At 44.1% G+C, this 25582-nt stretch overlaps 1 protein-coding gene across 3 annotated transcripts; it reads right to left on the reverse strand.

Annotated features, from left to right (window-relative positions):
* Positions 1 to 183: 183 nt before the first annotated feature.
* Positions 184 to 25048, reverse strand: LOC144114865 (uncharacterized). 3 transcript variants are annotated; one of them, XM_077648866.1, is made up of 9 exons: positions 22987 to 25048; positions 22781 to 22849; positions 16335 to 16405; positions 15958 to 16031; positions 14080 to 14106; positions 3722 to 3792; positions 2306 to 2395; positions 2103 to 2129; positions 185 to 697 (listed from the first exon to the last, which is right to left on the reverse strand). In XM_077648866.1, the coding sequence occupies exons 3-9, from the start codon at positions 16340 to 16342 to the stop codon at positions 482 to 484; spliced, it is 513 nt and encodes a 170-aa protein (XP_077504992.1). In that variant the 5' UTR covers positions 16343 to 16405; positions 22781 to 22849; positions 22987 to 25048; the 3' UTR covers positions 185 to 481. The 3 variants fall into 3 exon arrangements, with proteins under 3 accessions (XP_077504993.1, XP_077504992.1, XP_077504994.1); XM_077648867.1 differs by lacking the exons at positions 14080 to 14106; positions 15958 to 16031; positions 16335 to 16405; positions 22781 to 22849; positions 22987 to 25048 and adding an exon at positions 5035 to 6979 and having other exon boundaries at positions 184 to 697; XM_077648868.1 differs by lacking the exons at positions 185 to 697; positions 2103 to 2129; positions 2306 to 2395; ... (2 more) ...; positions 22781 to 22849; positions 22987 to 25048 and adding exons at positions 9929 to 11037; positions 15049 to 15141; positions 16104 to 16254.
* Between the last annotated feature and the right edge of the window lie 534 nt (positions 25049 to 25582).

Raw genomic sequence — 25582 nt, forward strand, 5'->3', positions numbered from 1 at the left:
ATCTTTCTCGGTCGTCGTCGCTCAAAAATGCTTATCACTTATCATTTATCAGTAGTTGCATTCCTGCGCTGGTGGGGGGGAGAACCTGCTGACGTCCTCGCAATTTCTTCCTTTAAATCAGCCAAAGGGGAAGAATGTCTAATAAAATGTTTTTGTAATATACGCTTACGCCGAAATGCTGCATCTTTGCGGGAGTATTGCTCAGGATGGATTTCGGATTTGTTTTATCCACCCAGGGATCTTTGCTGCGCTCCACCTCTAAGCAGGCGAGTGCATGTTTCGTCTTTTTTGTGCTCATGGAATTGCAGCTGCTGTGAGCGAGCGTCGAAACTCTGGACTTTTACTGAGCAGCACATTGCCGTGGCTGCTCAGTCAACGGAGCGGGTGCGGATGATGTTTACTATACGTACGATCAACCACAGTGTGTGAGCTTGGTGGCCGGACCTAAAGGCTCGGCGAATTAAACATTGTTGTTTATTGCTCAGATAGACGCCGTATTATTGGAGGTGAAGCGCCTGACTATTCCGCGCATCATATCCGCAGCCATGACGGCCAACTTCTTCAAGTATTTGGTGATGCGTTGCCACAAACCCGGAGCTTCAGTTTCCTGCTTCTGCACAGGCCGAGAATGCGCAGGAGCACCGCGCTTCTGGCACTGTTCGGCGAGGTTCTCCATTTCAGAGTACAGTGCAGGAGTCTGGACACAAGGAGTAGATGCTACGATGAAACACAATTAACTAAACCATCCTGCTCAGTCATGATGAGCTAAAGCAGTAGCAAAGATTTTGAAGGAAACTATATGCGGTTAGTAAAGAGGCAGGGTGCATTAAAAATTGGCAAATTCACTTTTGCTCAAAAGGGCTTGCCATAAATATGTGATCGCGAATGTCTAGAGATCGCGAATTGTTTTTCTCATGTAGAATATTTACTGTTGTTTGTTTTTGTACCGAGTTGAAAAGAGTTGGAACGAAAGCACCAGCCGCAAGCGCTTCCTATATGGTAGTGTTCGCAAGTGTTTAAGCAGCTTTGTATATCTCAGCATGCTACTCCGTCCTGCCAAACCAATAGCCACTCAAAATGGGGCTCTCTTTTCTCTTCTTTAAACCAGTAAACAAAATCCACCTCGGTGGTTAGCGACTGCGGTGACCCGATGGTGCAGTCTGGTGCTTACAGCTATATGAACGGCAAGATATGGACTGATTCACCAACGCCCCATTGATAAGTAGCTTTGCATTGTTTCGCATTGCACCAAACTGCTGAATTCTCATCATCAAAATTCGTGTTGATGTAGGCGCCTGATTTGTAGCGACGAAGCGCGGACCGTGCTCATCTGATGCCTACTGCGGACACTGGTAGCCCAATGCGATCACCTTCAGAAGAACGCCGTAGTTTATCTGCAGCTCAGCCTCCAACTTATTTGGCAAAATTCCTTAGAAAAGCTTATTTGTTGATACTTTATTCACTAGTGGCGCTAGAAACATTCTCTGCGAGCCCAGATCGCAAGGGACAATCAACTATAGCTTTTCAGCAAACGCGTTGCTTCGGCAAGTTGATGTCGTGGCAGAACCGGCGTAAAAACCACAAGTACACAGAAATAACGGACACATCGTGGTACCGGCCATCAAGTGAAACTGCAGTACAAGTTTCATTGTCGCAAGTTCCGATACTGGATACTTGGTGTGTTCAAATATGCTATCCTTCTCTCTCTCTCTCTCTCTCTCTCTCTCTCTCTCTATTTGGTACCGGTCCAGTTAATTTCAAGTACATCCGGCCGGCTGTTTATTGTGTCTTGCATCTACACTTGAAAAGCAAGACTCGGGATCATCAATGCGCGCCTTACAAAGTCTAAATGTTCTTGTACATCTGAACTGTTCAGGCCCTGAAGACAAAAGCTTTAGAATTGTTCGAAGCGGGCGAAGTGACAGCTCCTTAGAGTGATTTCCCTGCACGCTGCGACCACATTTCGTACCTGCGTGTGATTGCTGTTATCTATAAATGTAGTACTGGTATTTTAGGTAGAGCACACAAATTTTTAAGTTCTCTATTGTGTGTTTTGTGTGTTTTGGCACGAGTGATTGTGGGGGAAAAGAATTCATACTTACGCTTAGGTACTCTCGCATAAACGCTGCCTGAAAAAATAAACACAAAGCACTGGTTAAACGAAAAAAAAACTATTATGGGGAATGGAAAAATATGTTATGTAGCGAAAGTTATACTGAAGAAGTAAATGCAGCTTTGTGATGTTTACTATCTAAGCTTTGATGTTTTCGGCACTGCACATCTGTTTCCAGATGTGTTTACTCACAAACGGCTTGAGGCGACACACTTTCTTAACGACGATGTAGTAGTCAGTGCAGTAAAGCTTCGGCTTCAGCTCCTTGAGCTGGTCTTGCAGCTGCAACGTAAAACAAAGGAGTGGCCAACAATTGACATATTAAGAACTAACAAAATCAAGTGAAGCTCGCAATGCACAGATGCAAGATGCTTTAGAAAGCATACACCAGGAAATGCTACTAACTGTCCCTTCCTTCGCCAGGCCTTTTAATGGTTCCTCTTGTACAATATGGTATGACTTACTGCTCATATTTTATATTGTTTTATTATTCATGAACGCATCATTCACGTTCTGGCGAGATGCCCGTTTTTTTTTAAAAGCTCGCAATGTATCACCATTTGCGCGGATCGTTACCTCCGTGAATCGACCAGCTTGACATCTCCTACGTCCTAATGAGGAAAACCTCACTCATGGATAATTCACGGTAAACGAAATTGCCCCGTAGTTTGGACAAGTAAGGAGACGAAAAGCATTCAGTATACAAGAGTGCGCAGAGTTTTATTTTAAACCACGCGCCCCACTATTCGTGCTTTTATGAGTAACTCCTGTAGCCAATCAGGGATGCTACGCATCGCCTTTAGTTTTTAGATTCGTGTCACGTGCACTGAAGATAACAGCTTAGCATTTACTTTTGCTTGAAACGTCATGTCCTAACATTTACATTGTTAATTTAGAGGGGCAGACCTCAATCAAATCTTCAGTATTATTTCGGGATCGTGAAGCCTGCAGCCATCTGTATTCATTTTTACGTCAGTGACAGGAACGCTTACGACCCTATTGCTGCAATGTGTACGTGTATGTGTTCAGGATCTTCCGAATGTGACGATGTTCCAAAGCCGCTGACAAATTTTTCAAAGCATTGGGGAAGAGCAAAAGCAATTAAAGCTCTACCCTGCCTCACAGCGGAGTGTGGGGCCAGTTTCTATCCTGCCAGGAATGTGTACTGTCCCCTCCTCAGGGCACGCCGGTGACCCGCTTTGGCGTTCTCAAGGCTCGTCCATTACAATGCCATAATACGAAGGCGCATTTCAAATTCGGGCATGTGTTTATTTTTTCGTTCTTTTCAAGAAATCGAGCTTAAATCTTTCGAGAACTGATGAGGGTGTTGATGTTTTTTTTATGGCACATGGGCATCGTAGCCAAAGAGCGCCGTGGCCCAAGGTATTTTGTTCAACTCAAGGTGGGGTCAAAGACCCATTTCCAAAGCATTTCACCATGAATAAGGCGAGTGCCAGACCAGGGGAAAGCTTGTACCCATTATATCAACTGTGGGTACCCGGCGGCACTGGGCATCGAACGCCGCACCTCCCGCATGTGAGGCGGATGCTCAGATCACTATAACCAAGTATAGGCCACCGCTACGGTCAACTTTCGAGAACAGTTTACCTCTGCGGATGCTCTTGCCATGATGCACTTGAAAAGGTTTATAATTTCCTTCTGGCGGCTTTCAACGTGGTCTGAAAGTCGAGAAAAAAAGTGTTGTACAGGGGTTGAATGCCATTCAGATACTATAAAATTGACGTCGCTCGCCAGTATCACTATACTTATCGGACAAGAAAGCTTTAGCAGAAAAGCAATTGCGGAAAATACGCTATATACCCAACTGCGAAGAGAAATTCCCGACGACGCTATTACAGAACTAGTCACAGGTGTGTAATAGAGCTGTCGGAAAGCAATTTATCGAGCACAGGTCATAACTCCTGAGCCGAATCCTACAGCAATTTACTTTCATTTTAATCCGTTTTGCCATCCGTCATTACCTCAGCCGACTGTATGCGCCCTATTGCAGAGACCTGAAAGTCGTCCCAAACGATAAGCAGCAAACAGCATCGAAGAATAAGAATCGTTATATGAAGTAGACTTTAGCCTTCGTCTCCTAATAGGAAACTACCTGAAGAAACAACGCCCAAAGCGTTATCGCCTCATGTGAAATACACACAATAAACATGCGCACATCGTATTTCCTCGGAGCTGAACAATGTTTCATTTACTTCTTATCATTCTTCACACAGGGTAGATGGCCTATTATATATACCCTGCGCACTTTGATTACTGTGTGCAAAAATTACCAAAGCATAATAGCCACGGTATACGCATTTCTTAGCAGCCAACAAATTTAACCGGATACTGAAGGGCGGAGTCCAAACTTGCATCCTTGGCCAACCGCAGTGTACCATTCACTTGCACGTTCTGGGGGTTCACGCCACGAAGGAATCTCACATTTGCGCTAATCAGCGCTCTTAGCAAGCGTTAGCGGTCGAGTGAGCGTTCCGTACTGAGCTGTGATCGAGTCCTGTGCTCTGCAGCGCATTGCGATGGCACCAAATTGGATGCCAAAGGCAACGCAGGTATAGGTAACCAGTGAAGGGAGAAAGGGGCGCGGGGTTGCGAACTCTCAAAGGCTTTCGCGCATTAGAACGGTGCATAATCCATTGTCACTTTCACTGTCGTGAGCCAATCACGGAAGTTTTTTGCAGTAATAGGCGCGAGCAAGTCACTAACCGTCGATATGCGCGTACTGCTTCGAGAATTAGGCGCCTTTTTCGCTAACACAAGCTGTGGATTCTACAACATTGACGCGGTTTAGTGAGACAGTTTATATTAAAAAAGCTAAAAAAACACGTGCGCTTTATCATAACCGCATACAAGACTTTTTCGTGAGTCCTATTTTTTGCGCTTATGTAAAAATGGTATCATACCGCATAGGTCCAAAGGACCCGCAGCCGCGGCACCTGCCGCGATGATGAAGACGACCGCTGTCAATCTCACGTTCATTGTTGGTCGCTGGATATTCCGCGGACAACCCAGGGCAGCTGAAAATTCTTCAGGCAGCTCTTCAATAGGGATTGCGTGGTGGCTCCGCGAAGGAAGGATTATCTGTTTATTCCTTCCCAGCTCAAATAGGACTGGTGGTCACGCCACCAAGCTAAGCTCGTCCTCTAGAGATAACGATAGCTGACTGTGACTACCTGAATCAGCCGCAAACGCGGCTAGAGTTTTCCGTGCAGCTAAGTGGTTTAGACAAGGTGATTCACCAGCAGTGCAACTTGCATAAGAGGGTGCACAGCTTGCAAGCATGAAGAAGACAGCGGACGTCAATGAAAAGGGCTGTGAGCGTTGAAGCCTTTCTTGTTTGGTCAATAAACACTAACAAGCGATCAGAAACAGGAATATAAAGCTCTCCTGGCTAACATGTTAATTATGTAGCGCCAAAGGCAGCCAGATGTCCCCTGGAAATGCGCTGGTGTGTCATTAGAGTACACCACAGCGAAAGCTTTGGGTACATTGGGTTCATTGCTTTGCGGAGGGAGCTGTTATGAAGATTTCAATATTTTTTTTTATTGCAGCAGTTCTCTCTTTTTCTTCGTGACATTTCCCCGGCACTCCTTCTATAGGCTGTGCGGTAACTTTGCATATAAAGAGTTCCGAAGCAATGTGTACTGACTTCCTGACCTGCTGCCAAAAGCATCGCCACGTGGCAAACAGGACTTACTTCATAGAGATCTTTCCGTGCTTATTTTTAATCAGTGCTTGGTTTTATCATTTGAACGTAATCGTAAGTGGAATGTTCGTACAGTCAATTAAATGAGCTGGCAGTACCTGCCACTCTTGCTTCAGTCACTGAATTTTCTGTGCGCCAACGTAGCATGCAACTATTTACACCCATAATGATCTCTTTGGGCCACATCATAGACAGCCCCAAGCAATGCGAGTATTGTCCGTGCTCTGACGCTATAGACTAGCAGCGGTGGAGGTGTCGTCCACAAGTCGGGTAATTTTCGAGCATAACCATCTTCCCCTTTCAGCGAAGCGAAAGCCTGTCAGCCGTTTATCTAGGCAAGCAGTATACTAGCACCATCCGGTGAAGCGCACAGTTTTTTTCACCTGTTTCTTACTGTAATGTTCTCAAGAATCTATGATGACAAGTACGATTACGAGTAAATTCTCACCTGTGAGACAACCGCCAAAACTTAGTTTCTAGACCTGCAGCACTTGATATTTAATAACCTACTAACTGCGAGGGCACCCAAGGAGCAGCTGAACGGAGAACCTATAAGCAGGCTCAGGCTAACAGTGACTTCATCGGAGTTGTAACATTCAAAGATGATGTTTGAAGCTTTATTTCGAATTCCATACAGATAGCCATGGAACTGCACTGGAATGTTATAATCCATTATAAGATCCTCTTTACAAGCTGGACGCGGATTGGCGATTTCGTCTTCCACGTCGAATGTGACGAGGCTAGGAAACCTTCTTCCGCCAGTTAAAGCGACCAAACATTTGATTTTAGGCAGCCAAATTTTTTCGGCGCATCGGAAAGCTTGCTCTCTAAGGTGCTGTATTCCGCAATGGTTTTTGTTAGAAACACTGAAGAAGACATTTACCTTGAATTTTTCAACCAGTGCAAGCACCCTCTTTTATGTGTCCGGATGCTGGAAACCATCATGAGCGAGTGCGATCACAATTGCACGTCGCCAAACGGTTCGCACCCATAGTTGTTACGGCGCAGTGATCTACTTCTCATCGACGAAAGTTTTAATGGGCCGTGTTTGGCGCTCCATACAAGAAATTAAAAATACAGGGCAGCCATCTAGTGGCAAATCTAAAAGTACATGGTTGACGATGCGAAGGGAGACGGTGATCCCAAGAAAGGGGCAGGAGAAAACAGAGCCCTCTCCCCACCATACTAAGCCACTGAAAAAAAATACTGAAAAAAAAACACTGTGCACTTAAGGCAAATCAGCGACATTTTACCGAAATGTGGTCACGTCGTTGTATACACCGACAGAGGCGGGTTTCACCACAGCATAGGCGGCCTTTTCCGCAATAATGGCGGACGTCCGTTTATCCATCTGCAAAGTGGCAAGGAATTCGTTTCTTATTCCAAAACCCAATTCCTTCTGCTCTAAAGGAATCCCTTATAAATGCCAACGTAGTTCAAGGATTACGACCAGAAAATATCTTTAGTGCGATAGATACCTCGCTATCGAAAAACCCATCTTGTCTGCGAATGAAGCCTTCACCTGCCCGCTGCCACCCGCCACGGTTGGCAGATGTTGTGGGTTAGCACTAGGTGGGTCTCTAACGGAAAAGCCGTTATGCTTCCTGGTGAAGCCTCGTGGTGTCTTGGTGAAGAAGGAAAACCGGTTTCGTGTCAGCTGTGTCAAGTGGAAAGGACACTCTTTCAAATAACATTGGCAAAATGATGACTTGAGAACAAAATACTGAGCGTTAGTTTTAGCATGCCTTCTGACTATGCTGTGGAACCTTTCATACAGGAATCTTGTCTTCTGAGCATGCATAACTTTTGTGACTTTAGAATGACTACAGCTGCGTCATTCTAAAGAAAGACTACAGGAAAAAATCAGGCAGGCCATAATTCACCTGCGTGCTTTAAGACATTGAGCTACACACATACACATTTATGATACAAGGTGCACTGAATACCAGGCTGTACCTTTAATCAAAAATAACTGCGACAAACTAGGTTGCGCTGCATAATTTCGAAAACTGCGTACTCCGTTTCATGAAAAAGACATCGGTACAAAGCGTCTTTTGTCTAAAAAGCTAAGACAGTCGCGTAAAGTTTTTTTTTTCCCAGCGTGAGAGCTCCTTTCTGTTCGCGCTTAGTTTCTTGCAGTATGTTAAACATGAAATTTGGGCCTTAAATTTTACCGTTTGTCTTTTACGCGGTAACGATCACATTTCTTTATATTTTATATTGGCTGTGCCATTGATTGCCGTGATGCAGTGGTGAATTTTACTGGTACGTTCTGAGCAAGTTTAGGTGTATTTTTGTCATATTTGTTGCATACTAAAATTTTGTTATATAAAATATATTTTATATACTGGCTGGCAACATGACATACCATAAAAATTATTTTTGTTTAAATGATTTATTACCGAGCCCAGCGCCAGGGGCCTAGTCAGGCGGTATATTTTTTTATCGCATTTGATCTCGGCTTCATGACAGTACTCGTATGTCAGAAGCACAATTAACAAACAAGCAAGCCCGAACAGCTTTCTATTGTCTCTGTATGTTGCTCTGGTGCAAGATGATGCGAGAAAGGGAATCCTTACTGCGGCTTTTGCTCTCAACACTCAGGTCCGTATGAGAGCACGAAACGGTTTGAGTTTCTTTGACTTGATTGTCCTGCTGTCACTCCAGATTTTTTTTTTATACTCTCCTATTTGCACGCGGAAGTGATAGCCGGTACTTAAACCAGACGACACGGCCTGTGCCTCGTCATTTCTGGACAGACGCTTACAACCCCTATTGATGGTTCGGGAGGTGGAATAAGTGCTGCAGGCACGTGACAAAGGCTTCCACAAGTCCGCTATTCTGACGCGCTCGGCAGACAACCGCAGTTTTCCGGAAGCCGTCGCCTTCCACTTCGCTGCAAGAACTTGTGAGTTGGGGTGGGCTCTAGACCTATACCTTCCTATACCTTCCTCTATACCTTCCTCTAGACCTATACCTTCCTCTATACCTTCCCGCTTATAAGCCTGAAGCTACCAATGCCACGCGGGGTGGTGGCACTTTGTGATATCTTTGCACCTTGAAAGAATATGGCAATATAACCACAGACAACGAAGTGGAACGAAGTAAGGGTAAAACGAGGCGTGTTCAATATATTTTCCCTCCTGGTCTGTAACATGTCTAATAATTGACGAAAACGAAAGATGTTAGAGCCAAAATAAGGCTTCGAATGTCTTCTTTCAGAGGCGCAATTCATTTATTTATATAATCGCCACCGACACCGATGCCCTATACCACCATCGATGCACTATTGTTCGCTTACCGTCAGAGAAGAAGGGGGTCGGCTCCTGACGACAGGAACTGGCCACTGCATTGGTGACCTCTTCGCCGAACGCAAAGCGCGCCTGCAGTTCATGTGATCCTTAAGCTTCGGGAATAACCGGAAGCCGTACGGCGCTAGGTCAGGAGTATAGGTTGTAGGAAGGCAGAACATTCCGAAACTGAAGCCTCAAAGCGGTGGTAGTTTCCCGACTTGTGTGAGACCAATCGCTGTGATTTTGAATTACCGAATTTTTCGGGGACAAACTCTATGAAAAAGTGCATGCGAGTCCTTCATCACCTTGAAGCTCTTCAAGAATGCCCGCAATAACCGAATGTTGAATGCGGCGATAATCACGAATCAATTCACACACATGGACCGCGAGCTCAGGCACGGGACGCAAACTGCGGGCGTCCACTGTACCGCTTGCCTTTCAGATTCGACGTGGCAGGGTCTTTCGTGCATACGCCAGCACCCATCTCGCGATTGGAAACGTAACACACGCCGTGCCATAAACGGCATTCTTTAAACGGTGTATATCAGTCGAGGGAACACCTTCCGTTGTCAAAAAATTGTTTACGACACGCTGTTACATTCAGTAGGCCGACATTTTACTTATTTATACGCATTATATACATTATTTATTCAATATGCCAGCAAAGACCCTCAAAGGAGGGTCTTTGGGGGGGGGGGGGGGGGATAGATGAAATGGATAATACATAATAATACATAAATGTACTTATCACATAAAAATAATGCGATAAGAAACGGATGAAACATTCCTTCTTAGTGAACAGCATATGCAGGAAATTCTGCTGTCCCGCTTTGTGCAGCGCGGTTCTACGCCGCGCATTCACGTTTAAAATCTTGTCACCCACAGTTCCTGGCAAAATCATGATATCTACAGTATCATCGTAAATCATACGTCACTGTAATCTCTGTGTGCAGATCACTTTAAAGTGCATTCGTATTTTTTGGTCGCTTTGTTTTTCTTAGAGCGTGTACGATATCAATCGCTGCTGCATCTGATGGGTGCAATTCAAAACTTTTTCGCTTCTTTATTTTGCCCCATCAGTACAGCGTATTTCTAACCATCTCACTGTTGCCTTAAGCGCTGTGTGCAATATGCGTCCCGTGGTCTCATCAGGCATTTTAACACGCCTTTTGCCTCGGATATCCAGAAATGTTTAATACAAGGAATGTACATATGCTTGTACACCTTACCTGATTCTGTCGAAATTGTATGAATGAATATCAATGGCGCCACGTGCAAAATGAAAACATTCTATCAAAGGCGGGAACATGAAGCTTTATTTTCATTGTGACACCTTTTACTTTGATCCGCTGTTAAATATGTTGCAGACAAGGAAGCAAAATATATTCAATATATTGAAAACCCCTGGTATGATAAACTAGTTGGTTCACACAGTCGCCGGCCGATTCCCGCTGACAAAGCTACCTTGAAAATATATGACATTGCGTATAAGCCTAGTTCATACCTAGAATTATAGAGTTTGAAGTTTCAGCTAATTCCTTTTCATTTCATTGTAGTAAAATCGATGCTTATTCATGGGATCCATCGAAGCAAAACAATGGGAGCTAAAGGGGACTACGTAACTTTCGTTCAAGGTCTGCAGAGCTTAATAATTCAAATCACCGCGCTTTTTTTTTTGGAATCGGCTTTTTATGCGATGCAACGATGCAATTGTAACATTCATAAAAATATTTTCCTCAATAGTGGAAGGAGCATGTTGTTTTTCAAGATACAATGCTATTTGAGCAACGAGGCACGTCGAAGATGCCATCGGTATAGTCCGTGCCGCCCTGTTGTGCCTGCTTGTTGTCAGACGGTGTAGTGCAAAACTTTGCCAGGCAACGAATTTCCCGCATCAAATTGTCCGCCTGAAAGTGTTGAACAGTCGATTAGAGACGAATTGCTCAATTGAATATTTTTCGTAGTGGAGGGAAATTACTGGTATCATGTCAAAAATAAATAAATGAAGTTGTGTGCAGACAAGGATTATAGAAATTCTATATGGGTGCAACCAATCTGTTCGCCGCAAAAACCTCGAAAGGCCAAGCCCTTTCCTGCAAAATTTAAACTATCAGTGTTTCGAGGAGCATACAGGACGACCGCTTTTCACAGGTACCGAGCCGTGACTGAGTCTGTACACAAGGATTCACTGGTGTTCCTTCCTCGCCATTCTTTGGGACATACAAAGAGAAATGGTGATGGTGTATTTATGTCACTAAAATACCTTCAATAGTGAGTATTTCTTTCCATAAAGCCGTTGGCAGTTCATGCACGAGTGAATTATAGAGGCAGAAGTAGAGAAAAAGCATGATTACGTGTGATAGGCAGATGATTGCGCGCTGCGCGAATGCCACGCGCTCCTTATCTTCCCGTGTGTTCCATGCACTCTGACAACTTAAGAAGATTAAAGTTTATAAGACAAGCAAACTTCACCATATACAGTATCTTCCTAAGGCTATATCATTCATTTTAAGGTACGACAGGCACAATATGTTTGAGCCACTTGTGGCCGGCTTTTTTCAACATAGATTTCTTCGATTGTCTCATCTTCGCTTAATGTCATCTTGTTTAATATTATGACAACATTGCGAAAAAAAGCAATAAAAATTTCCAACACTAATTTCCAAGAATAATGTTAAAAGGAGACAGGAACCATTTTTTTAGCTATTATGGGAGCATTACTAAAACAAAACTGCTTCGCTTCTTTTTTTTCCCCAGAGCAAAGTTTACCATGTCTAAATAATATCGTGAGGCATACATTAAAAATGACGACGAATATTTGCAAATGTAATAATCGATTCCACGCACCACTGTTGCGGACCATGATTGAGGAGCCGCTCACCCCCTCCCCCATATGATTTCAACTAAGCATTTTGTAAAAATGTTCTGTTTATAACAACAGTGACAACCCCCGGGCTCTGTCAGAGACGAATTGAACATAGAGGGGTGCTCAGAATCAGACAGAAAGTTTACAGGTTTGTTGTTAGCTTAACGTCTATGAATAAAGCACGTTTTTCAGGCGTCCCAGGACACCATCGCGAGCGACGGGACCAGTAATTGCGTGGTGAAATGGCGCACGTAATGATATACTTGCATTGCATATACAAGGTGTTTCACCTGATACTTTCTGCAATTTTTGAAAATACGCTTTTTGAATTAGGTGAGCTTTTTCAGCATAGAATTTTTAGCGGTGTAATGCTTCAGAGAATAGCTAAGACGGGGTAATTAGCAGGCTGGTCCACTGTTATTCAGTAAAGTTTTTAACTGTTACTTTTAGGCTCCTTAATTGTTTAGAAGCGTGTAGCCTACCGTAAGTAGTATTCATATGAGATTTTAGAACTTTGAAAACGCAGTTTGTCTCAGCCCTGCGGCCAAACAAATTTTGCTTACATCTCGCCGAAATATATGCGCTTTCGAGAAGCTTGCATTTGCATGCAAAGTAACCGCTCCAGTGCACTTAACTCTTTGAAATAGCCAAATTTGTTGAACCACAGCACCGAGGCTAACCATGTTTTCAAAATTATAAAAACTCGTTTTGAATTCCTCACGGTGGGCTATACGCCTCTCAATAATTAAGGAGCCTAACAGTAACAGTTAAAAAGTTAAATACTGAATATAGTTGACCAGCCAACAAAAGGCATAGTAAATGATTTGATTTGATTTATTTGTTGAAAAGTGGTTTTTGTGGAAAGGAGATGGCGCAGTATTTGTCACACATATCGGCGGACACCTGAACCGCGCCGTAAGGGAAGGATAAAGGAGGGAGTGAAAGAAGAAAGGAAGAAAGGGTAGCCGTAGTGGAGGGCTGCGGAATAATTTCGACCACCTGTGGATCTTAAGCGTGCACTGACATCGCACAGCACACGGGGGCCTTAGCGCTTCGCCTCCATCAAAACGCAGCCTCCTTTCGTATACAGAAAGAGGAGAGTTGCCCCTGGGCCACAGTGTGAGAAATGGCTTATTCAGGTACTTATAGCAGGTGAACATTTTTATTGTGTGATCATTTCTTGGCTCATGAGTGGCGTCACCGAAAGCTGTGGACAGGAGCTGTGGATGGAAGTTGTGGACGAAAGTTGTAGACAGAGCGTGTACGCACGAACTGAATAAAAGTTCAGTCGCAGCGCCATCGTTCGTCACCCACTGCAACCCCCCTCGCAATGTACAGTACGGTGCTAGTCCAGCAGATGACGCGCGCGTAGGCGAGATGACGAAGGAGAGAGGGCGAACGCGTATGAGGGAGGAAGGACGCGCAGTAACAGAAATGGTTTGGCTTTACTGCACTTAAGCAGACTTAAGTGCACCCCTGGAATTTTTCTTAGGTGTGAAATGCTACAGCTCAGCAGCTTTTGTGCAGTTTCTTCGCACTGTTAGCACACGCAAGCGATGCACTCGCTACAATAACAGCTTAAGGCATGCAGTCAGCAAGCTGGAGCTTTCAGTTACGCTTTTAATTTTATTATTTGCGAATAGAAGCAGACCTACCAGCCCTCCTAAACATTACGTCCCTAAAAAACACACCGCATGCCGTACATGACGTTTGTGCTTCTTGGTCCGCCTTGGTGTTTTTTGTATAGAATACTTTCATCCAAAAATAGGCCAACTAGCCCCGACCAAGGTATTCCCTAACTAAGCCCCGAAAATTGTGAAAGCTGTCGCTGTCATCAGCAGACCAAGACCCAACCCCGCAAAGCTGTTGACATGCAAGAAGTGCTCATGATTAGCGGCCGCCCGTACGTTGCCCAATCACTATAGCGAACAAAACAATTGCCAAAACGTCGGCCTAGCCAAGAACCGTCCTAGAGTCACTGCCACTCTATCTACTAGATGACGCTTGTCGTACATAGAAGAAAGCTGCAAGGTATGAAACAGGTAGAGTATAGATGTCGACTCTCCTGGTCATGAGTACTCACTGTTAGGTACCTTGCAAGCTCCGCTTCCTGTAAGAAAGAAAAAAGACAGTTGCGTGCTTCTAACCCATCATCATAGCATACGGCGTCAGGAATTGGCATATTGAAATAAATGTCACGGAAAAGTATAACAGAAAAGTGTTTAGTGAGAGAGAGAGAGATAAAGAGGAAGAGGGAAGATGAGGGGATGAAGTGTTTAGTGCATGGTACAAAAACAATGTAGATGAGTTCAATATAAAAGGCCCCCTGTTCTTTCACTAGTGTATCCTGAACTTGTCTATACTAGACAAAACCAGCCGATAAAGTTGACACTTCTGTATATTCTGGATTTCTGATGTAAAACCGACCTTTGAAGAGACATGACAAGTGCGGAAAATAAAGCCTAGTCTAAATGGTAGCCACAGAAAAAAACACTCCTTTATATAACCTAATTACATTATGATCAACTTCATTACATTGTTTTCTGCTAAGTGAAAATCAGAGGGATTAAAAACAAAGTGAAATATTATGTCTGGAAGAACTTAAGCCTTTCTCTATTGTTATAACATATGTAAGCTCTTCAGCCTTTCTCTAGTGTTTTTACATGTTCAAATACAACTAGAGCTACAACTGCTACAATGTTTATAAGAACGTTTTACTGCAACAAAGCTAGTCATTTTTGACACCAAGGCCCGCCCACTCCAATCTACTGTCTTCTTCCGCCTCTTTGAAGGATTAATTTGAAGCATATAATAAAAGGCATTCATTACACCATTTTTTTTTCTCCAGCACAAGCTTCAATAACAGCCTGCGACGCAGGGGCAACCTTCACCGCATAAAATCGTACGCTTCTTCGTACCCTTCGAGTTTTTTTTTCTCAAGCTGGACGGTCGCAGCTCAAACGTGCTAGTGTCTTTGGATAGCTTTGTTCACGCGCAAGTGCACACTTTTACGGGGATCGGAACATGTCACGCTTACTACACTGCCACTCACCAACTGTCCCCTCTGGCACAGAGTCTCGACAAGACAGAAGTCATCACGGCAGTGGAGCACGTCATTCTTCAGGTGATTGAGTTGCTGCACCAGCTGCCAATTAGTTCGGAACTTTCACACCCATTTTTTTCATCACTCGGGCAGGCAGAAAGTTTCAATACGGCATGCATTTTAGCCATTTTTTTTCAGTACACTCAGGCATTTTCCGCTGAGGCAGTACATAATGTTCACACATTTGCGCCTGTCGTGCATCGCAAAAATAATGCTAAAACGAAATAAAACGCGCCGGGCCTCAAAAAGGATACAAATAAATGTATTTTGTCTTCTGGATGGAATTTGAAAAAAATATTAACCAGGCCATGCATGCGGGCAAAATTCAATCAAAAATAAGGCGGGAGTAAGATGGACGCTCACGCTTGGAGAGCAATCGTTTGTTACTCTAATGAACCGCTCCCTTCGATATTGCATCGACATTTATGCTGCGCGAGGTCGTTGTGATGAACGAAATTATATGTATTTGTTTTTATACTCGTAACTACGCCAAAAACTTCGTTGTTTGAATTTTTGAGGCACTTCATAGAGAGCTATATTTGTAACGTTTTAGTTTTTCTTTATTCGCTTTTATCTCACATGAGCACACTGCAGGTCTAACAACTTTCATACTTGATCTCACAGCTGCATCTCAGCGTAAAATCATAGACGCTAGGAGCAAGCCTAGCAGGCTAAAGTACTTCAACACCGACCAAGCGCCTATTTAATTGTGCGCAAACAATATGACCAAAAGAGATGCTTCAAACATGCTTTTCAAGAAATGTTTGTACAACAAATCGTTCACTCGCGTTTTCTGCCAACTATGTGATCAATTTCCACACATAAATACTCTTCACGAAAATTCTCTTGTTCACTCACCAAATCTGATGCAGCTCCTCGAATGCAGAGAAACAGGATTCCAACGTGGAATCTTTGGTGCGGCAGATCGGGAGCTGGCAGAGAAACGAGAGAACACAAAACACGCCGTGGAATATCTGGGTAGGTTGCGAGTGAAAAATGCTTACTGCACAAGTCTAGAGGTGGCCTCGGAGCTACAGCAGTTTGTAGCAGGAGCCAAATAAAAAGGACAAATTTCATCTTTTGCACGCGAAAGCCAATTTCCCGGCGAACTTGTGCATGGACGGAAGTCCACTGTTTTCAGCAAAACGCTCTCGAGTTTACGTGGCCCCAACGCTGAAGTGGCTACTTCGCGTATGGCTGACTGGGAGCAAGATAACAGCAGCTGGGACACTTACCTTGACATCGGAACACTCTATGGTGGAGAGGATAGTCACATTTTATTGACTAGAGGGAAGCAAACAGTCGCCTGAAAAGAACAAGACCATGCGCATATTTATATTCACGGTCACCAACGCAAATGCACTCGAAAACAAGAAAAGCCACCGCATAATCACAGATGGATTTATGAGCAACTGCTGGAGTGGGAGTGAGGAGGAATGGAGCTATTTGGGCAGTGCGTTTCTTCAACCTTTTACGTCAATAAAATTTGGACCAATGTGATTTCTCGCAGGCAGTTTTTCGCCCACAACGTAAGTTTTAAAAACATGGAAAGGTAAGTGCTCCAAAAGTTAAGGGTGTCCGCTGTGAGGTTGGATGCGGTCAGTGGTGAGAGTAAATTGATAACTACTGACGAAAGTAAGCAGACTAAAGGCAACATCGCTAGCGCGAGTAGTCCTGTTCGCAGCTGTCACGTAGTGAAGTTCTGGAGGCCGAACGCAGTAAGCCTGCATTTCCTGCTTTCTGCATAATAAGGAGAGCAGCGATTTGCTGCACATTATGGAGTGCAGCTCATTTGTCATGTAGTCTCAGAGCATTAATGGCAGTTTACCAATATCCCTCAAGAGAAAAGTCTACAACAGCTGTATCTTACCGATACTCACCTACGGGGCAGAAACGGGGAGGCTAACGAAAAGGGTTCAACTTAAATTGAGGACAACGAAGAAGGTATGGAAAGGAAAATGGTAGGTGTAAGGTCGAGACACGAAGTGGGCAGGATAGGTCAGGGAACAAACGCATGTTGATGACATCCTAGTCGGAATCAAGAGAAATAAATAGGCTTGGGTAGGCCATGTAATGCGAAGGCAAAATAACCGCTGCTCGTTAAATGTTAAGGACTGGATTCCAAGAGAAGGCAGGCGTAGCAAGGGGTAGCAGAAAGTTAGGTCGGCCAATCAGATTACTAAGACGTTTGCGGGGAGAAAGTGGCCGCTGCCGGCAGAGGACAAGGTTGGAATTGGAATTTGTGCTTATTTGTTTCAAAAGAAAGGGGACGCCAAGGCAAAAGGCGGTGATCTTGACTAGGCATTCGCTCCCTTATAAAGAAAGCAGCACACACCTCTTGTGCACATACAATACAGACAAGCATAAAATAAATATATCACATGATATCTATACACGCCTAATAGAATATTTAAAGAAAGTAGTAATACCTATACTGGTTTTGCACAAAATACATTTCACAAGCATCAAAAACATAAATTTCATGCTAGAGAATTTTTCTACAACGGCAAGCAAGATTATGTATTCATAAAAAAAAAACTACAGCGAATAAATCAATTCAACTATACGGGATATTCATTCCAATATGTTTTTATATTCTTCTGATATATCTTTGTTGACGTCAAAATTTCCCCATCTAGTGAAGTTTGGATAATGACAAATGGTTCCTGAAAAGTTAATTTCTGTTTTCCATAATTAGTCCTATTGAGAGGCACAAGTTTTGTTTGTGTTCTCAGATGGTGTACGTATAACGGCAGGCCTGTCAGGGAGAGTGGTATGCAGTCGTTTATGCTGAATATTCAGTAGCAACCGAAAGTATGAAATTTAATGTGCGGAAGAATAACATAATATTAATTAAAGCAAATCTCGCGGTATGCCTTAATGGCTCTGAATGCTTTTTGTGGAGGATAATCAACCTATTAATGTTCCCAGATGAAGTGTTTTCCCATATCAGGATAGATTATGACAATTTAGAATAAAAAAAAAGCACAATGCATTCAAATGTTGAGACAAAGGGGTATAAATTTAGGGATTTTATAAATGCATCCGGCAGCTTTACTAAAATCTTTTACTAAATTCAAAGCATGCACATCCCATTGAAGGTTTTCACGAAACCAAACACCAAGAAACTTCTGTTTGGCGACTTGTTTTGTAATATTCCTTTTATATTTAATAACTGCATGGCCGTATTTAGTAGTTTTTATGAGCCTCATTACTGTCAAAGTAGTTTTAGACAGATTCAAACTAAGATTATTTGCCTTCAGCCAGTGTTCTGCCGTGGTGGCTCAGTGGCGCTTGGCTGCTGACCCGAAAGACGCGGGTTCGATCCCGGCCGCGGCGGTCGAATTTCGATGGAGGCGAAATTGTAAAGGCCCGCGTACTGTTTCATGTCAATGCACGTAAAAGATCCCCAAGAGGACGAAATTTTCGGAGCCCTTCACTACGGCGTCCCACATATCCTGAGTCGCTTTGGGGCGTTAAACATCCATAAAACAAACCATAAATCAGCTTTCAGCCAGTCCTCTAACCTACTTAAATAATCATTGTCCCGTGTTTCTAATTTAGGCAGGCAATAGTCCGTGAAAAAAGTATTAGTGTCATCGCCGTACATGGTCATATTGGGTGAGTCAGGAATATTAGGGTTATCTTTAATATACACTATGAATGTCAATGAGCGCAAAATTGATCCTTGAGGAACACCTTGCTTTGTAGCCATGTTACCAGAACAGCAGTGGACAACTCGCACCATGCAACTGATACCTGCTGCTCAGATAATTCCTTGATAAGTCTAAAGTTATACCATGAACTCCACAAGCAGCCTAATTTTTTAATACAATATCGTGCTGAGCACAGTCGAAGGCTGCCCAAAAAACGTGGAATAAACAAATGGTATATTTGCGATATTCAATATTATCAAATATGTTCTCTTTAATGGTTGTCAATGCTTGATTGGAGAGATGTGGGAGAGGCCTTTTTTGAGAGAGAATGTTCTTTAATTGTATTTCCAATAACTATTTTGGGCCACCACCGCAAGGTTTCCCCGGCGTTCGTAGCATGTAGATACAATACCTTTCCTCGTGGTTTCTTCCCTCTCGCGCAAGGAGAGCACTCACACACACCCCTCACGGGGCCGCTACCTCTAAATATAATGCCGGTAATACTGTGATCCCACTATTACATAATGAAACTGCCCGCACATTATATCCCCCCTCGCCAAGCCCCTGTCGAAAATTCATACTGGACAGCCTCTTACCTCCAGGTCGAGCAGGTTCCCTCCACCCCCTAGGCTTCTGCTCACACACCCAAGTCCAGCTTTCGTGAACTTCACTTCTATTTGGGAGGCAACAGTGGAATATTGTAAGATAATGTTATGCTCTTATTTAGAAGAACGGTCAATTTTGCGATGCGTAACTAAATCTTGTTTTTAAAGATTGTCCTGCGGTCACAACGAGTAATTAAGACTACCGCAGAAAACCAGTGAGGTGCGTTTTTCACAATGAATAGAAAAAACACTGCAAGCCTGTCGAGGAGGGAACTACAGATAAATTGATCGTTACGATGTAATATTACGTTATGAGAAAAAAATGCGTTCATGAGCAAATTCCCGTTGAAAAAAATATGCGCATGTGCATAGTTTCTTGGTATGAGGAAGCACGCCGAGGCTGTCCCGCCTTTGTAGCACCTCATTCGGAGTTCCTCCATTGAAGATGTTTTCGCTCTATGACCTCCATTCTGGCAGTACATTATATCACCGCTTAAACATGTAAGTTTCAGCCAATATGTGTTCCACAGTACGACAAATTATATAGGCGCATTTCTAGTTTATGGCATCGCATAGTAGTTCGGAATGTCGGCCTGCTGATTTTTGATTTGGTTTACCGGGATTAACGTCCCAAAGCGACTCAGGTTATGAGGGACGCCGTAGTGTAGGACTGCGCATAATTTACATTATCTGAGGTTACTTAAAGAACGTGCACTGGCATCGCACAGTACACGGGCCTCTAGCATTTCCCCTCCCTCGAAGTGCGACCGCCGCGGCCGGGATCGAATACACATCTTTCCTTTCAGCAGCCGAGCACCATAACCACTGAGCCACCGCAGTGGACAGCTGATTTTTCATTCACTGTAATTTGAATAGGGAACTCAGCACGACAGTCATTTTTTTCTATGCTTCATTCTTGCGACCGAAAATTTCCGAGATATTATTTGTGCCTGTCTTTGGCCCGCTGTATTCGGTTCTTGTCCACTTCTACGGAGGAAATTAGAATAATTAAAACATTCATTTCTCAAAGCCTTTTTTTATTAACGAAGCAAGGTCGTTGTTTTTTTTACATTTTAAGCAATCTCAGGTGCCATTTTTTTTTTACACTGCTGAAGGAGGTCTTCAAACTGAAGTTTCCGGTTACTGGCTGCAGCTGGCAATTTTCTGCTCTCAAACTCCAAGAAGCGAAGAATAAAACTTATGAAAGTCATTCAACGTTCTGTGGTCATTTTCCTCCTTGAAGATGAATTTTCTGAAAGCCAATAAGAGGGAAAAGAAGATACATTTGAGTGGGTGATTTTTATTTGTCTATTTTCAGAGTCATTCATTTCAAACTATACCCATAAGCCAGTTCTGTCTTTCCTTGCAAAATTGGTTTTTAGACACTCTACAGACGTCTTATAAACTTTATTGTCTTCCTATAGATAGTTCTTTTTGTCTATGCATAGCCCATAGACTGTCCATAGACAAAAGACTACTAAAACTGTAAGGACATAAATATATAGATTGTCTATGGGATTTGTATTGCCTATAGACTGTTCCCTAGGGTTTGTCGACAGAAACTCTGAGGTCTTTATAGACAGAAGTCTATGAACAGTCTGTAGACTGTCTAAAGAAATTTTTGTAAGCGGCGTCTCCTCAAGCGATTCACTTTTAAAGCACATAGAATGAGCGCCCTCACTCTGTGACTGTATAGGCATCAACGAAAAGAAAACCTAATTGCTTTTAGCATGCAAGAGCAACTCCTCGCTCATGGTGCTCTATGACACGCCCCATCGGCACCCTCGGATTTATTGCGCACACCCGGGTACCTTTAACGTGGACCGAAACACTAATGCGCTACCGTTTCTATATTAAAACACCATCCATCACACTACGGTTTGGATGGCGCTTCGCCAGTGCGCTCATTAGTAGAAGGATACATCCACTTTGGTGTACCGCCGGCCTTTGTTTCGTGCAAACAACTGCTTATGTACAATAACAGAACAATAGAAATTACTGTATTGAAAAGGTATTAAATCGAAATAATCATCATGTAGTCCTGAAGCTCTCACAGTGCATCCGATGATTCCGAAAGGAAATTCTGTGCGTATCGTTCGTCAACTTCGAAACAATTTAGAATAATATTTCCTAAGGTGATTATTATGAAAGCAGTTCGGAAAGGTAAGCTAGCACTTTCCAGCAAAAATTTAAGGCATTGTGCACCACTAGGATTGCGTGGTCCATGTTATATATCTGAAACCGGCAACACAGCAAATAAATGGGTTGTCTCCATATATTGGGGCCGAATTAATTTTTGATCTCAAACCCAGTTCGGCATGGCAGTGCTGCACCTGGATCTATACCTTGGATATTGGCAGAGCCAACATTTTTCTTGAATATGACGACTCTCCCTCTTAAATTGCGTGCCACCACAAGCGTGGACCCTGATCCCCTATCTGGTACTATTGCCAGCAATTAGAGGGTCTGCCACCAGTCTTCAAAATTTGATTCTACTGTGCGTTTGTTCTGACGGTAAACTCACATACGGGCTTCAGATATTTTCGGCGGATACCACCAGCCTTCTGTCGATGCTCTAAACGCTGGTAATTCTTCTCTTTTGCCAAGGGTTAGAAAGTACTCATTATTTCTTGCCATATAGACTTCACTGCGATAGTATACTTATTTCACTCACACAAAAGTAGTTGTACTGCGACATGAATCCATACTCGCTGGCGCAAGGAACGACCCCAATGGCATTCCCTATTTTCAAGCTACACAACATTTATATTGCACTTAACTACAACTGTTCCGTTCCAGAACTCATGCGACCTGAAAAAAAACATGCATTTGCACAAAGAACAAGCTTCTTTTGTTCAGTACAGAACCGCACACAGACAAACGCACGACTGAAGCCTGCTTTTATTACAAAGTATGCTGGGCGAGTTGGTATTTAACTTCCATATCTACAGCGCTAAATACGGACAAAAGGAACACGCACAAGTCACACAACAGAGCGCTGTTCCTTTTTTAGGATTCGATGAAAGGTGAAACGAGCTTTCATTCCGCATGGTTTTCCTACCCCAAAATATGCAAAGTTGGTTTACAGCCCCCTGCTACCATTACTCGTATTGACTACTGCATTTGAACTCTTGCTTCTCGACTCCCCGCCGCCCGCATCCCACAAACAAGAAGGTGAAATATATAGGACCAGATATATCCTGTCTGGCTGAAATGCAAAGTGATAATTTGCAGAACTTCTTACGGGCTTATCTTAAGACCGCCTCTTCCTTCGCGTACGCAGGTGCAAATATGCCCCCCCTCCCCCCCCCATGCCCCTTATGGCCCCTGTACTCTTCTTGTTTCCTCTGCTAACACACGGACGATATTACAGCGATAGTTTAACTTGTGATAACCTACACCAGAATAAAGACTGCTTACGTATTCACACGGCGTGGTCCGTCAAAACAATAGGTGCACAAAGGCTTTCCATTTCTTTCAGACTCTTTGCTGCAGAAAATAGAAGCAGATGGCGTGAATGGATACAGAACACAAAGGAAACGGCCACGCGGCTCTTTTCCTGGACAAGGAATACATATAGTTTGTGTAATCTAATCGGGTTACAGAAAAAAAAGATTGTACCGTACCCGACTTGTCAACGGGGTCACCCAAAGCGATGGCAGTCAGTGCACTCACAGCGGCTGAAATCAGTAGATACGACATCTCTTTGCAAGTCTTCGGTCGAAACTACCGTTGGCGGAATGTAGAAGAGAAAAAACTGCTGGAACGCAGCCCTGCTGGACCAAACAAGCTTTATAGGCGTCACAACGCTAGTGCGCTCATTTGAAGTCATTCAGTGACATTACCATGCGCCATTTTGTTTCCGGGGACCGTTCGAGGTCGCTGCTCTGTCAGCCAGAGTGTGTTTTTGACGCGACTGATAAGAGGATAAGGAACAGCAGACAAGTCGAACACTGCTAGCGTTGCTGAGGTCGAACGCACGTGGCTTCGTGGGAAACATGGGAACTCCGTTGGTCAGCGTACGGATCTAATCTGCGTGCGAACAATAACGACGCCTGTCGCTGGGAAGAAGACTGCGACAAAAACTGTTCCTCTCGCATGACATCCTTGGCGGCGTGAGGAAAATTTTGGCGGATTCTGTAAAGCCTGTAGTATCGATGTGAAACGCATCGGTGGCTTAGTGGCTGGCAACAACGTTCCGCTTCAAAGCCCAGGGTCGCGAGATCAAAACCTGGCCGTATATAGCGGCCGCATTTTGATGGAGGCGAATGGAAAAACGCCTGTGTGCTGTGCGATGTCAGCGGACGTTAAAAAGCTACAAATGGATTAAATAAATTCGGAGCCCTTAACTACGCCGTATCTCATATCCTACATGCGGCTTCTAGACGTTAAACCCCACATACCGCGTGAGGCATATCACATATCATCACCTGTTATGACCATACGGGTATGCTCTCAGAAAACGTTGTCACATGGCGTTGACTTTAGGGCCACGCCAAAATGGCAGCGTAGTATTACTGAGCGAGCTTGATTTGAGCCGCTCCGCTAACTTGTAGGTGAGCATTGCTGATTCGCTCGCTCATGTAAACGAACCAGAGCAAAGGGTGCTTCGTCATTAAAGAATTGCCCTTCTGAATGCATGCGCGTGGCGAAAGCAAGAAAAATGCACACCACATGCACGAAGTTCCTCACAGGCTTTCGACTCAGTTTGATTAATTATTTACAGGGCAAACCAGAACGCAGCTGCTTCGTGTATTCGCTGACCGTCACAAGCGGCACTAATACGCAATGAGATTATCTGTATGATATAATTTTATGAATTCCATTGTAGGTTACTAGTTTAGTTTCTGGGCTTTTTTGGGAAGAGCTTTGCGTTTCTACTTCACTCTTTTGACAATGACTGTAGGAATTAAAGTCTTGCAGACCGTCTACATTCGGTTTTCCAGACAACCCTTTAAACCCGAATTTCTACAATAGGATTTGTCGGGCTAGTTCGTTCACTCTGAATGAAGTACAGGCGCGGACAGAAGCAAGCGGAGCGCGCCGCACAAGAAAGAACTGCTTGTCAGAGCCGCCTAGCAAAACGTCGCGTAAGCTCAAAATCGCGACGCGCATATGCAGGCCTCCTACCGGCGCAACCCTCTCATTGTTCCGCTTGCCTCGCATTCGGCCGGCGTCAGGGTTGCGCTGATGATGATAAATGTCGGATGGTTGCGCCCTCTGTAGGGAGTGGACATTTCGGAACGCACAGACCACTCACTGCCTTTATGCCGCAAATCCCGTGGGGGCGACACCACTATTATGCCGTTTCATCTGAGAGAGCTGTAAGCGCGTTTCCATCGCAAATAGCGCGCGTCCTTCGAACTTTAGTTGCCTCTGGGATTCATTTCCGTCTCGTTATCAACCAAATATACTCAAAACACTCGATCCACCACCGCAGTTTCGGGTTCTTTTAATACAGTTACCGTTCATTCTCGGCTTGCTCCTACGAGGAACCGATGGAGCGGCAAAGCATGCGCCCTGTGTGTCTGGCCTGCAACACATTGCTCCTGCATTGAAGCCTGGCCTAGGAGGTCATCTTAAAATAAGACGAAGCCACCACTCTTGGCGCTTCTTGCAGCGCGATCCAGTGTCGCAAGGATAGCGACTGCTTCCAAATGTGCTGGATGCAACTGCTGAGTTGCCGCGCCTATATTGTCAAACAGATAAATGTCTGTATGTATACCGGTAGCAGTGAAGTAATACAGCTCGCACAAAAGAGTTAGGATCGCTTGCCGGTGTCCGTCGTGACCAATTATCTGATTTGTGGGCGCAGACGGGTATTTATATGCCGAATTTCGCACGCGGGGCTCCCAAAACTGACGCACCGCTGCCGCGGCATTCAGGTGGGTGAGACAGCGGGTGCTTGTAGTCATCCTAAGATCCGAAGGTGCATGCAAGGTGGGAACCATGAGCTCTGCTCTGCACATGACAGCGCGATACGCAGCGCACTGTCTCGGTGGCGATAACAGCAGGTTCCAGTATAGGGACAGTGTTCTTTGCGGGAGACAGGCAGGGTGCATGCACTAGTGCTGCGTCGGCGCTTGGCAGGGACAAGGCGAATCATCAGTGATAACTGTAGAAAATTAACACAAAACTGCGGCAGTACGCTGAGTTTTTCGAGCGTGTTTGGTTGCGAGCGAGACGCAGAAGAGTGCCAGCGGCAGCAAAAGTTCGGAACAC

This window comes from Amblyomma americanum, chromosome 1 (genome assembly GCF_052857255.1).
Source record: "Amblyomma americanum isolate KBUSLIRL-KWMA chromosome 1, ASM5285725v1, whole genome shotgun sequence".
In the NCBI taxonomy this organism is placed as follows: domain Eukaryota; kingdom Metazoa; phylum Arthropoda; class Arachnida; order Ixodida; family Ixodidae; genus Amblyomma; species Amblyomma americanum.

Bases quoted from the DNA above. Each gene is read 5' to 3' on its own strand.
- LOC144114865 (XM_077648866.1), bottom strand. The intron at 3,793-14,079 runs GTGAGTACTCAT...CTCGACTTTCAG, and splicing joins AGCTTGCAAGGTACCTAACA to ACCACGTTGAAAGCCGCCAG. The intron at 2,130-2,305 runs GTGAGTAAACAC...TTATTTTTTCAG, and splicing joins TGTGTCGCCTCAAGCCGTTT to GCAGCGTTTATGCGAGAGTA.